Source organism: Aulonocara stuartgranti, assembly GCF_965226115.1.
Source record: "Aulonocara stuartgranti genome assembly, chromosome: 10".
In the NCBI taxonomy this organism is placed as follows: Eukaryota; Metazoa; Chordata; class Actinopteri; order Cichliformes; family Cichlidae; genus Aulonocara; species Aulonocara stuartgranti.
The window spans coordinates 22,316,524-22,330,791 of NC_138946.1; the positions used below are offsets into that span (position 1 = coordinate 22,316,524).

At 38.8% G+C, this 14,268-nt stretch overlaps 1 protein-coding gene across 3 annotated transcripts in view; it reads right to left on the minus strand.

The window, feature by feature from the left end:
- The window catches only part of LOC309715966 (connector enhancer of kinase suppressor of ras 2-like), a 41,769-nt gene that overhangs the window by 23,426 nt on the left and 4,075 nt on the right, over positions 1 to 14,268 (minus strand). For 2 of the 3 annotated variants that reach the window (XM_082549494.1, XM_082549493.1), the window contains exons 2-9: positions 12,509 to 12,672; positions 9,920 to 10,122; positions 8,756 to 8,861; positions 7,807 to 7,848; positions 7,596 to 7,715; positions 5,492 to 5,551; positions 5,302 to 5,370; positions 1,282 to 1,428 (exon numbers count right to left, since the gene is read on the minus strand). In XM_082549494.1, the coding sequence (XP_082405620.1) occupies positions 1,282 to 1,428; positions 5,302 to 5,370; positions 5,492 to 5,551; positions 7,596 to 7,715; positions 7,807 to 7,848; positions 8,756 to 8,861; positions 9,920 to 10,122; positions 12,509 to 12,672 (911 nt within the window). The remainder of the gene's footprint in view (positions 1 to 1,281; positions 1,429 to 5,301; positions 5,371 to 5,491; positions 5,552 to 7,595; positions 7,716 to 7,806; positions 7,849 to 8,755; positions 8,862 to 9,919; positions 10,123 to 12,508; positions 12,673 to 14,268) is intronic. The other variant, XM_082549495.1, reaches the window with a different exon arrangement.

Below are 14,268 nucleotides of genomic sequence, written 5' to 3' on the forward strand. Positions count from 1 at the left end.
CAGGGACCGACACAATGAAAATTTGGAGCTCACAGCAGTTCAGTCAGTCAGTTCGGGAGTGTTCACTCTGTTCAGACTGTGCAGCTGAGCATCTCAACCATGAAATGAGCTGTGTACTGTACGTTTCTGATGCTTTAGTTCTAACTGGTGCACAGAGGAAGAGAGGCTGGCGTGCGGTCTAGTCATCCCTCTTAGTCAGGTCAAGGAGGATCTGGCCGTAGCCTACTTTGCTTGTTATGTACAGTAGACTGTTTTCTAAAGAAAACATGTCTTTGTGTTTAAGCACCACAATGTAAAACAAATTTGCCGAATGTATTGTAAGAATAAGAATATGCAACATCGTCAGCTTAACTTGAATAGTCGGAGAAATGTAATCCAATCGCAAGAAATCATCGACTTCCAAAAAAAAAAGGTTTTTCAACAATAGAATACTAATAAGACATTACTCAAACTATGCTGCATAAACTCAGCGCTGACCAATAGCTGAGATGTAACACTGAGTGGTCTGTGTGCTCCATCATAAGACCATTATATGAGTCACCGCGCAATGTTCTTTTCAATAACTTAGCAGAATACCTTGACATTTTAAATTTTAGTCACAGCTCAGATCAGAAAACACCACAGTCTCTGGTTGGCTTTTTTCTTTTTTTTTGCCCCAGAAAAATGCCAGCGACATAGCAGATTCGATTTAGGTGGAGAAGAAGAATGTGAGGACGTGAAGGGGGAGGAGGCTGAGCAGCACTGCGCTTCAGGGCCTCAGGGGGAGAAAACATTTTCTCTGGAATGGGACTCAAAGAAAGGCTGGACTACTTTAATACACGTCCCTCTCATTTCCACCCATTCTGGCGCAGGCACACGGTCCTAATATTGTAATTGGTTTGGCTGAAGTAGGACAACAGATGCCACTTAGGGCTGAAATGTCAAAATCTGTATGGATCATGCTGGGCATCAGTTAGTCAAAAGAAGAGTGTTTGAGATTTGTAAGGTGCATTACAAACATGTAATAATTGATAAAAAAAAAAAAGTGTTAAAGTCGAAAGTTATGATCACAAAGTGGGTGGAGTCAAGTGGATTAGTTTGGACGCTACTCTACAAGCAGATTCATGTTACACTCTCATTTTATATTCTACCTATTTTAGGGTGATCGCATTTTTTGGTGTTTAGCTTTGTACGTTTATATTCACCACAGGCACAGAGATGAACACAAGCGAACAACATCAACAGCCACACAGAGACATGAATGAAAGCTATATCTGTGGAGCATGAAGGCAGTCATCATACCTGCAGCGCTAATGGTTTCCATCTCATGTTTTTCAGCAGAGCAGGGGTTGACGTGAGCGTGCTCTGGGGGCGTTTCTTCAGCGTCAGGGTGACACCTGCAGGATCTCCACGCAACAAGTTCACCAGATTTTTCAGCTGCCAGCCCACCTAGTGTACAAGAATAGCTCAATAAGGGTTTCCTCAACCCACACGGGCATTTTAATGCCTTAGACTGCAGAAATAACTGGAAATATTGCCTAGACTAAATAAACAGGGAGTGTTTTGTTTTTGTTGTTTTTTTGCCATATGTATTAGTGAAGTTTACCTTTGCATATTTGAGAATATGACCGTCATCATGTAATCAGTTTTTTACTATTACACAGAAATTTTCATATAACTAGCTGATGGACTGTTAAGCTATTGCATTTCTAAAAATTCACCTTCATCTGCCAGATGCTCATGCTGCAGTATCTGTCTCTGTAGACTCACATATGTAGCGATCATTATAGAATTTAATAGGTGGGCTCTAAAGTTTGTTATCTGAACAATATTGAAATATGGTTGTAATGTATCCTTAAGTTCCAGAGTTATGCTCCTGAATAATAACCAGAAGAGTTCTTACAGAAAAACTTGACTAAATTTGACATTTGTCCATTACTTTATTACTTTATAATTCAATACTATTAGACATTTATGTGAAAAATGTAACAATTTTTGAGTTTTGGATCCAACCAGAACATCAATGATACTAGTAGCTCACCCAGTTCAAGATTCATGACAATTAACAGGTTAAAATGCCTGTAAAAAGGACAAAGGTGACATTAATCTTGAGAAGAGTGTGGGCAAAGACCCGTTAGGTGATCATTGTGTGTAAGTTTGTTTAAATTCTGACCAATACTTTAGCAGGAGGCGTGAGTCTTATGAGCTGTGGTTGGACAAATGGATGGGTTATCAATGGACCCCTTACCATGGCATAAGCTCATTGGTTCTTGAGCCAGATGAGCTTAAAAAGCATGTTTTGTTTTTTTAAAATGGTATAAATGAACAGCTGGACCAAACCTGAACAAATTTCTTCAAAAAATTCCTGAGACAGTCTGATCATGAAAAGGGGAAGGATGCGGGTTTAAAACATAATGTCTTCAGTGATGCTATCATCAGAGAGGAGGCATAAGAAGCTGATATTTCAGTGTAACAATGCCACATTTAGTCTTCTTATTAACTGTCTGTATTTCAGGTAGTTTCCATTCACGATTTGAAGTCATTTCTTTATGTCTAATCTTTTTTTGAAGTTCAGTTCACCAGAAAATGCGAGCTGTTTTATTTGAGGTGCTGTTACTTTGTTATTTTGGTAATGCACATGGATCCTGATGGTTGACAACTGTAGCACAGCCTGCAGCCCTCTGAGGTTCATGTTGATGATGATGTTTAATGCAAAGCTGGATGCCTCAGGGCATCTTGCACGCCTCCTGCCATGTTGTGGTACAGCCTGATGTTGTGTGTTGCGAACAGCTGCATGCCATGTAAATACTCTTTAACCCAGTTTTAATGATATTTGGCACGAATAGCATCCCGCCCAGAGAAACACTCTCTGCTGCTGAACCAAATATGCCAGGTCCAGTTTGGGGAGGAAAATAAAAAATTCCCCCGCTCGGTCAACCGCACTGAATTTTCAGTATGTCTCGTGTATTTCAAGCACCCTGAAGTACCAGACATTTTTCAGCCTCTGACCTGGCAATCACTTTGTTCCTTGCCAAGTAATTTTTCACCCTTACAGCCACTACACAGAAATTCTTCACAGAAAGTGCATTAAAGACATAGACTGACTGAACAGGCAGACAGACAGACACTTTGCTTTTATTCTTTATTCTATGGTAGAGAAAAAATGTTCTTCTGTGCGAAGACAAAAAAGTGTTTATTTAAAACAGTAAATCCCTGATTTTCAGCTTTTTAAGCTGTTTACTTGGTAAAGAAATGCTCTGCTTTAAAGTGTTTCTTATACAACATCAAGTCATTGGTTTCTTCCTTTTGTTTCATCTCACTGGAAATTCAGATAAAACTCGTGAGCGTTAAAATGTACCATAGTGTATGTGATATTTTATGTGTTTGAAGCTTTTCATTTAATGGCCATTCCTGCACCAGACTCTATCACTGTTGTCACGAGTTATTTACTTCTGTGTGCACAACACCACCAAAATAACCTACAAATTAGCAAACCCTTAGGTCTTTCTACATGTTTTCAAGTTAATCACAAGGCAGAGCATTTTTTTTTCTTCATTCGTTTCCTTTGATGTAACTCGTTTGCTTTAGCTGCCATTTCTACATCCACTTCTTATGAAAAAAGATGCTCAGATCCAGTGAACTCTGCTCTGTGTCTTTTTGCTGGAGTACTCCCTACTGCCTTAATTATAAATCCCTCAACTATTTATAACATGCCTTGTTTTTTTTCACTTGGTGGTGTTTTCGTCCTTGAGTATTAAGATATTTAACAACTTTTCTTTATGACTTGTTATCTCATTTTCCTGTAAGAAGAGATGGTGGCAGTAATCTGGGCCATCACAGACAAATCTAGTTCAATGCAGTTTCTCTAAACCCTCAAAGGAACGTTTGTGAACAATCAGCCGTAATTAAGTTGCTCTACACTGTGCCATAATAAATTAAATGCATTAACAATGTTTAAGCTGGTTTAAGCGATGTTTATGAGTAACAGTGGAGTTTTAGCTCAGCATGTAACTCTACTGCAGTAATGTATTGCCTACTTAGGCTGCTGCAAGAGTCCATCCTCTGTTTGAGAACACCTATTACTCAGTCCTACCCCACATACTAATTTCGGGCAACCAATACATCATAATCGTGTTGTTTAGAAAGAGCTGAGAATGTCTTGCAAATCAGTCTGCAAAATCACTCAAATCATTTATACTATACTTCAAGGCCCTATTTCAATTAGCTGTTTCTGTGTTGGGCTTATGTAATGCTAATATTTACATTACTATGACAGGCTAAAATAGCTTCCGTAGAAGTTTTGTTTGAATACATTGCATTTTCCTTTGGTGCCCCATGAGGAGCATGACTCTGACTGACGCATGCTTCGGTAAAATGAAAATCAACTCTGCATTTCCACTTTTTCTCCAAAACATGGCTGCATTCAGTGGGTGACTTGACTGACTGAAATTAATCTGACTTGAGCTGTGTAATTATCATAAATCTCGCTGTTGCACACACAAGTAGCAATTATTTTAAACAATGGGTGCTATATTTAAATTCCACTCTACGGAAAAGTGAAAGTTGAAAGTTTTTTCCCTTTCATTTCTGCTCATCATGCTGTGTACGCTGCAGAAACAGACATTTTGTGCAGTTATGCCTCTCACTGACAGAAACAATGGCAATTACTTTGGCTGATAAGTGCTCATGCTGAATCTGGGGACAGCTGAGAACAATTTGAGGTCAAAAAGCCATGTATTGAAATAAAAAGAATGAACAGCAACATCCCCACTTTGAGCCTGGATTATACACTTTATTATTTCCATTTCCCATCTGCTTTTCAGTTCTTTTCTGCTATCTATTAAAAAAAAAGAAGAAGAAGGCTAAAATTTGGTAGTTGCATTCAGGTGCATCGCAACTAGCAAGAATCGTCTAATTATCAAGAAAAACAATGTGTGTGTACCACTAGTTTCTAGGAACGAAAACAGAACTCTCGCTAGCACAAGTTACCTTTTTGAAGCAGGTACCTCTTGATCTGCTTTTAACAGAAAATCCAACTGACCCCATGATAGCCCTCAAAAACTACTACGAGAGACACTACAGCCAGTATCCTAGACAATAACAGTTGAGCTGCAGTGGCTCATAAAAGCACTGAACTGCAGGAGCGTATAAAACAACAGCATGCATTCATAATTTCTTTATGTATGTAAAAAATATGTCAAAATTAAACAAACATTTGCATAAATAATCTGCAAATGCAATGCAAATAACGTGCAAATTCAAATAACACAAATTTTCTTTTAAAAACAACAATAATAAGGCAGAGAAAGAACACGACCATACCACTGTCTGATGATTGACCTGAATGACTTCATCTCCAGCATGGATTTTCTTGCAGCGGTCAGCCAGTGACTGATGGAAAAACAGAGAGACCGAGTCATTAAAAGCAGCTCTGATTCAAGTAAAGTATAAATAGTGAACGAACAGTGAGGTGAAACTCTGCAAAGGTGAGCAGAAAGACATTTGCACTTACTCCCTCTGTGGTGCCGGTGATCACATGCAAACCATCATATGTTGATTTGATATACATGCCCTGTGGGAATATAGCAGATATGTAAATGACTGCCTTGTAAAGCACAGCATTAGGAGTCAGCATCATCTGCACCTCAGCTCAGCCCCGCAGTCATTTACAGTACAGACTACTCCATATTTGCAAATCTCCATTTGTTTTAATCTGCTTGTGGTGCAAAACTGGTAGAAAATCTGGGTTTTTACTCAGTGAAAGCCTGAGAGGGAAAGTGCTTTTATACACATCTCAATTTGTTTCAGTAGTCTTAAACAACTAGAGGAAAGTCATAAAATATCACACGGGTGCACTTTCTTTAAATGCACAGAACACTCTGCAAACTTGTGTCATGTAACGAGTCCCTCGCAAGCAGATTAAGTCAAAGATAAATGATTGTTTATCTGCAAATACTTTTAGTCTGGTGCTGCAAAAAGAAAAAAAAAACCTTCAAGGCTTTCACTAAAAGGGGTCAAAAGTACAAGACAAACAAACACACAACTATTTACACACAGATATGCATGAAAATACATGCATAACTATGTGACACACACACACACACACACCGAGTCACACGCAGAAACGTAGAAGCAGCATGCCAGTCTTCAAGATGAGTGGAAGAGGTTTATTTTTAGGCTACTTGACCCACTGTTGTGTTCAGGTTTCACTGAACGGATGAAAGAACTTCCATGCCCAATGCTAGCGTTTATGTGTGGGGGGTGGGGCTTTCACTGTGGCCCCAAGCAAGGAGCTTGTGCCCGAGTGTAGGTCAGTGCAAAGATGGAGTCCAACAAAGGGGAGCGTTTATATACAGTGCAAGAAAAGTATTCTCTGCTTCTAAACAGTTATATACAATCCTAAAAGTAAGTGCTAACAGAATTGCCGGTTGCTGTATTCTATTTGCTTGCATTTCACTCATCTGAATATGGCCAATATGTTGTTTTTATGTCACATTTTATCCACTGACTCACATGCCCACCAGCTCAGCAAAACCTAGTTTGGGGTCAGCTAATGTGAGTTACATTAGATATCGTGCTGAAAAGCAGCACGCAAGGTTTAAAATCTACAATCCATATTTCAGATGTTCTGTTTGCTTTGAAATGCAATTTTGGTCATTCCCAGAAAACTTGACATGACATTATTATCCCCAAGTTGAAATTCCAGAGATAGATATGACAAAAAAAAGTAATCAAAAGAAAAATTGTATGCCTACTTCTTGATGCCTCTACAGGTATGTACAGATAACCAAATATATATACAGCTGTAGTCAGGCTTGACCAAGCCTTTAATGAAAATAGCCTCTGTATGCTTCAAAAAGTAAGTGTGTGCTGTTCCATTAGAAAACTGTATTTATAAAAACTTTAACTGGAAAATCAGGCAAAGTTAGTACTGGGCTTGAGCAGAAATATGTTCGCAGTGAGTAAGAGAAACGCTTAAGAGAATTTGCACATGCCATATTTGTATAAAACAAAATACTCTGTCATGCTGTTTAATCGTCATTAGTACGATTCACATTAGTAAGTTTTGTACTTTACTGTTTTGGCTTTTCCCTGTGTTCATCAAACCTGAAAAACAATTTAACATCTTGATATTTTAAGTATATTTCAAGTTTGTGAAAAGTATATTGAAATACTTGTTATGTGTATTTGTTATGTACGCCTTGTTACGTATAGTGAAGTACAAGGTGTGTATGCCTGGGATTACTGTGTGATAGATGAACCACTCCTAAGAAATACCTACAAATTTCTGCCTTTCCTGTAATTATTAGTTAATCAGCTATGTGGCTATGTAGTCTACATAAAATGTGTCATTTATTTGTTGACTTATTATAGTATCTTTTCAAACTAATAAGAATTTATTACGTACTTATTATTATTTTACAATAAAGCAGCATGAATGTTTCTGCTGGGTTTCTGAAGCTACACCAAAAAAATCCTTTAAAAAAGTTCTTTCAAATCTAGATTTCATAAGTCTTGAAAAAGTGAGATACAAAATCTGAGCTGGATAATTAAAACCGAACCCCTTTCCCCAAAACGGGTGTGATTCTGAGAGTCTGAGGGAGGGTCACTCTTACCAAGCCTTCAGTGGATTTTATGTTGGGGAGCTGCACAACCTCCAAATGTGCAGACTGGGACACCATGGGATCCGAGGAGAGCGAGATAATTTGGTCGCACACTTCAGACAGTGTTTTACACTGCGGAGGACACATTAGGGATAAATACAATCTTCAGGCTTGCACATATTAGTTTAATTATTTCTTCGATAGAACAACATTTCAAACTCACCACATTCAGGATCTTGTTTTCTGTTTCATACACAGAGCAGTCCTGAGGAATATTCAGAAAGCACTGTTACCTCAAGAGAATTTGTCAAAATGAAGTTATTATTGGCATTTCTGCTGTAGGTGGATATAAGCAAAAACCGAGCAGCTTGGCACCTATAACCCCCAACACTCCCACACAGGCAGGCACAAACACAAAACAAATGAATCACCAATGCGGAGGCACATCTTTCCCTCTCTCTTTCACTCTGCCAGTCTTCCTCTCTCTCAGCCTTCAATTATTTTCCCTTTTGCCCTCTTTCACTCTCACTTTTAATGTTTTCCCACTTTAATTTTTCTCTTAACTCTATATAAACATTATATTCCACAGAGCCCAACCTAAAACCTGTATAGTTCTCTTAGTTTTAACTGGTCTTTAGAGGCTCTATATGACTGACAGACCCAGATACAATAAAATGAAACTGCAGTTTATGATAAGCATCTATCATTTCTATCACTTTAGAATATATTTTTAGGTCACTCTTTGAGGTGGCTCTAATTAGGATGCTGCTTTACATGAAAGCATATCTGACAGATGAGAAACAAGTTGTGAAGTAGTCAAGTCCAATTTCAGCTTCTCATTATCACTGACAGCTGCAAAATCTAAAACTAATAAAAAAGCAGGATGTACTGAAAGGGGAAAAAATTGTGTAAATGTATATCTGCTTTAGGGTTTAGAAAGATTTTAAATTTATGCAGGGAATGAAGAAACATTTTTGAGATTTCATTTTAAAAATCATAAGCACATTTACCAAAGAACCAGGTATTTTTCCAATTCTGCCGTTATACTTTAATATGGATCAGCTTCCTTTTTTCTGACAGAGGCTTTGTGATGATCCCAAGTTTGCTCTGTACAGTATGAAGTAATACAGTACAACAGGATATGATACAATAAATCATTTCATATTTGTTACCTGTTGTACAATTGTAGTGAGCTCAAGACATAGCTGGATAACATTGTTTCTGGTCACAGAGTAATCTGCCACTGCTGCAAATGGAGATCTGAAAAAGAAAGAGCACCTGGAATGAACCATTAGATCATTCTTCCTTTGAGACTCAGTCACTGGTAAATTTTACATATTTTTTTTACCAGCATTTCTCCCTTTACATTTTAGGATTCCTCACATTTCTGCCTATGTTAGTCTGTTTTGGGGTTTTTATTTTGGAATGTGACGTCTGTAATGCTTTTAACACATTTAATAATATTCACATTTCTCCTAAGGCCGAGAGCAGCTGACGTAGAGCAGAGATTATTAGTTGCTGTTCTGCTTTTTCCAAATAACCTCACAAGTGCGTCCTATCCACTGTCAACAAACGCAACGTCGACTCCCACGTTTCTATTTGTACAATTTGGTCAACAATTAAGCATTTTCAAACATGACATGAAACACGGATTAGTGAATTTTAATTGGGATGAATGCTGTAAATCATGTCAGCTATAATGGGGGAAAGGCAAAGCAAATCACTTTGTTATTTTTGCTGAACGTTGTCAGCTTTGAACTTCCAAATTCATCAAACACAAACAGACACAAACACACAGACTGGCACAATCCCACAGGGAAGCAAGGATAAAGAGACATATAAATAGACTTTCTCGGTGTCTTTTTGGCCACCCTGTCAAAATCTACTTATATAAGACTTTTACTCATCTTTTCTTGTCAAATGATTGGTCATGGACATTACACAGAAAAACAAAACCAGTCTGTATCTGTTAAAAAAACAAATCCCAAATCAGACTACATGTACCAATGCATGTAAACAGGACTGTCTCATTCCTGTTTGATGTCAGTTATATATTTATAATTAATTCAAATTATTATTATATCTTTTTGCTTGCAATTAGCACGGTTGTAAGTTTGTATCTAAGACGAATCTAAGGAAATGTATGCAAGAATATACCCAGTATGCATATAAATATGTGTCCATGTGAACCTGTATTTATGTGTTTGTGTATGTAGTTGTAAATGGGACCAGTACCTGAATCTACACAGCTCTGTGGGGCCCTTTTTCACAGTGTGCGTCCACATGTTTACACATGACTTACCAAATGTTTAAATTCATCTTTTTGCAAATCTCACCTGTCAAGCCACGCCAAAAGGCTTTTGGCAGCAGCAATGAGGTCCACCACTGAAGTTAGAAAGTCGTTGGGCAGCTTGCGGGTGGCTCGGCCGTCATAATGGCCACTGCGCCGCCTGCCTGTGATGAAATTCTGCAGGTTCTTGGCAGATGCGTTAAGCTTATGAGAAAGCGTTTTGAGATTCTCAGTCTCCAGCCCATAATTCTAGAGGGGAGAGGAAAGTAAATTCACTGTGTTTGACCAGTTTGTCAGTGTTTGCTTTCACTGTGACACATTCCAAGAATATCCCCAGCCTGGAGATAGAAACCAATTGTTTTCTGATGGCACTTTATGAATAGGAATACTACAGCCGACCAGCCCACCACGCTCCACAACAGAAAGGCTCCACATATGATGAAAATGTGTGAAATCAGCTGTCACTTTGCACGCCTGAGCATCGTTGAGCGCTCATTACACTTTGCGGCTAACTGCACGTGTAGGCCTATGGGCAGCTATCATGTCATGGGTTTCTTGGGAGGGGAGAGCGCAGCAGGAGGGCCACTAATCATATTTAATACAGCAGTGCCTGAGAGACTTAAAACTAAATCCCAGTTACATAAGAAGCTTTAGGGCTGAAGCAGGGCCCCCTGTGCAGCGATGCAGGATGAGTGGACTTTAGATTCAGATTGCATCTGTGACCTTAGGCTGGTAATCTCCACCCAGTTTTTCTATAGATCTCAAGAGTTAACACAAACCCAGGTCCAACTTTATTGCACCTTGTCTCTGTTATTTCTGCTTCTCATTTATCATTTACCATCTTTTACTTTTATATTACTGCAGTCTAACTTTCTTTGGTTCAAAAACAGAAAATTTGAATTAAATACTGGAATTATATGTGCAAGTGAATATAAAAAAAACCCTCAAAATAAAGGAAATTATTAGGAGAGAAAATTATTTAGCTGGATGCTAAAGACACCTTACAAAAAGACTTTACATTTTCATTTCCTCTTGTGGTAAACTGGACAGCATGGCCAGAGTAAGTATTCTCAATTAGATGCAAAGCATTTATATGATTCACCCTTACACCCCCTACAGTGGGGCAGGGATAGCTCAGTAGGTAGAGTGGTGGCCCCATGATTGGAAGGTCGGGGTTCGATTCCCCTGAGGTACCCCTGAGTAAGGTACCGTCCCTACACACTGCTCCCCGGGCGCCCAATGGCTGCCCACTGCTTCACTGAGTGAATGGGTTAAATGCAGAGAGGGATTTTCCCCACGGGGACCAATAAAGTACACTTACTGAGCATCCAATCCAACACCAAATAGTTCTTTCGTGTAGTTCCTGTTATATAAAGTGAAAAGTTTCCAAACCCCAACATAATCAGTACAAACTGCTTAACGGTATTTGTCCCTTATTTCAAACAGTTATTTTATAAATAATCTAAGAGTGAGTAAAAGAGTAAAAAACAATAATAAATTACTTCATCAATCAAATCGTGTTTTCCAGAGTAAATAAATTGTAACATTTTCACTGCAAATTTTAAGCACCAATATGGACACTTTTAGTAAGTAGGGTCTAAAAATATGTTCACATTGACGGACAAAAGAGAACATTTGGGAACAGCTATCCTGGGAAAACCTCCATTTAAGAAAAAATGTTCCTTAAATGAAGCAAAGCCTCCAAGCTAGTTCAGAAACACAGCTCAAGCTGCTCTGCGTCACTCTCCTTGCATCATATACCAAATATACCTTCCTGATCTGGTGGTCTATTTAAGCTACATAACTTTCCATCTCTCCGTCTGACATGCTAGTGCCGCTGCCGAATCGCCCCTTTACGCTCCAGGGATATATTTGCTCATGAGTCCCCAGTTTTATATGTAACATATTTGCACACAGAGACCAGAATCTGCTTCCAGTGCATTTTTTAATCTGTAGCATGCTTCTGATGATTGCAGTATATATTCGTTCATTTTAATGCCGTTCATTTGGCCATTACATGACTGACCCCAAAATCTTACATTCTCGTGTTAGAAACAAGTCGAGGTCTCTACTCTGTATGCAGTAACATCCAGAATGAATATTATAAGGAGAATAAATATTATGCTCCAGCTACTCCAGCTGCACATTAGCCAAATCAGCAGAACAGCAATCTATCATGCTGACACTAACAAAACTTGTGTTTTGGGAAACTAAGAGCAGAAATCCCTTCGAGATGAAGCAGTAATCCATGTCAACACTAACGACAGTTGTAAGATTTGCCTGTGGAAGATCTTTTGGCCAGATTAGTAACTCTGGTAGATTTGCTGTGATGTTTAAAAATTGGGGCCTAAAGCAATCCTATCTACATCCACTTATTCCTGGAATGACTGATTTCGTTAACTGACAGTCTTTGCAGTGATAATAACAATATAGAAATTGCATCATTACTAAATATATCAACTGCTTACTGGAAAATATCTTTATTCTGTAACTTGTTATCTTCACTGACTTGTTAAATGATTTCACAGAGCTGCAGAGGTGCCAAATGTTCGACAGAAACTTCATCCGACAGCACTGACTTTCCAAAGTGACAGTAGAAAGTAGTGGGAAGATGGTGTGGGAAACTTGGACTCACCAGAGCACAGAGTAAGTCCACAGCCTCCAGTATCAGCTCCTGGTGGCCAATTCTGGATACTCCCAAATCTTCCAGCTCCTGGTGGGTGATACGCAGCAGCTGCTCCCCCCCTACTTTCTCCTTCTCAAAGGTCTTGATGTACTGCTGCAGGCAGTCGTCCAGCCCTTGGGGGAACACAAAGGACAAGAAAACTTTCAGCACAGCTCAAAAGCATGAATTTTTATTTGCAGACTGCATCAGATTTTCAGATTTCTTGTGAAACCACTGTTTGCATTATGCATTCTAACAGGACTTGATATCACTTGCTTTGCCAGAATATGTGCTGTAAATCTGTAAAGTGTGAGCACAGGTTGTATTTTGCTGTGTGCGAGTGTGAAGCAGTCTGTGTCAAGACAAGAAATCTGACACACTCCCCCTCGTCAACAGTTCTGAGCTGCATTTTCAGCTTCAAACCAGAAAACGCTTTCAGCTAGAAAGAAGCTATGTAGGTGTGCTCGAGTTGTTTTACATATTCAGCTACTGCAGCAGGTGTGAAATCTTTTGGAGAAAGAGTTGATGAAGTGCAGCAGACGAAAACAAACTAAGTGATTCTGTAACTTCTGTCTGCGTCAACAGACACCCTGAAATGTATGACTAGAAACTGTTTTCTAAAAAGTATATACACAGGGTAAATCAAAAACTTACAAAAAAAAAGAAAGTCTGTTACCAAAGCATCCCAAGAAAAGCCTTCAAAAAATACCTCAAGCCGTGATGAGGGGGCCGAGCAGTTCAGTAGGTGATAAGGGGACCTAACAGTCCCCATGGCAACTTATTTTGATCATGTTAAAAGCATGGCTGTGAGCTCTGATTGGAAAAATGTGTTTTTGCTTATTGCACATCCCCAGTGGTGATTTTTCTTCACGAACAACCAAAGGAAGGACTGCAAAGTCCATACACCTGTTCTGAAGAAAATACATGTTGCCACTGCCTTACGATCTTACAGTTAGGTTGAAAGGTCTCATAATTAGTTTTAAGGCTAATAATTCAAGAGGTATCTGCTTATTGGAGTCCCAAATAATGGTAAAAGCCACAAATTTGCAAACATGCTCTGGAGTCCACGTACCACGCTTGGTTTTGGTTTTGATTGATCAAAGCATTGAGGAGGTAAGACCTCACTTCCAGTTTATCAGTTTAGCTAATACTTAGGCCAGTGCTTTTGAAAAGTTAAACTAAAAAACTAGGCTTGATCTGAAGATCATCTTTGCCAGTTTTTGTATAGACTGTTTTAAGTCTGTCACATTTTTTGTGATAATCTAATATGGCAGCGTGTCCCCGGAGTGCGATTTGAACTTGAAAGGTTGATCTGAGGACTTGATCATATGGTTGAATGGTTAGGAGAGGAGTGCATAAAAGCAACTCTAACTTTAACTCGGTACCTCAGCAGAGCTGGCAATATCATCAAGGACCACTCTCACCCCAGCAACCAACTGTTTGAACTATTACCGTCAGGCCGACGGTACAGGTCACATAAAACCAGGACAAACAGATTCAGGGATAGCTTCTTTCCCAGAGCTATCACCGTAGTAAATAAGCACAAAAACAACTGAACCTATTCCATACCGTCACTGTCATTATATTATGCTGCTATTCATACTGTCATCATATTAATGCTGCTATCTTGTATATATTGTACATACTATTGTTTGAGTACTTACGATTGTTTTTTTTGTACTTTTTATATTTTACATTTATATTTATTATTGAAACTTGCACCAAGGGAG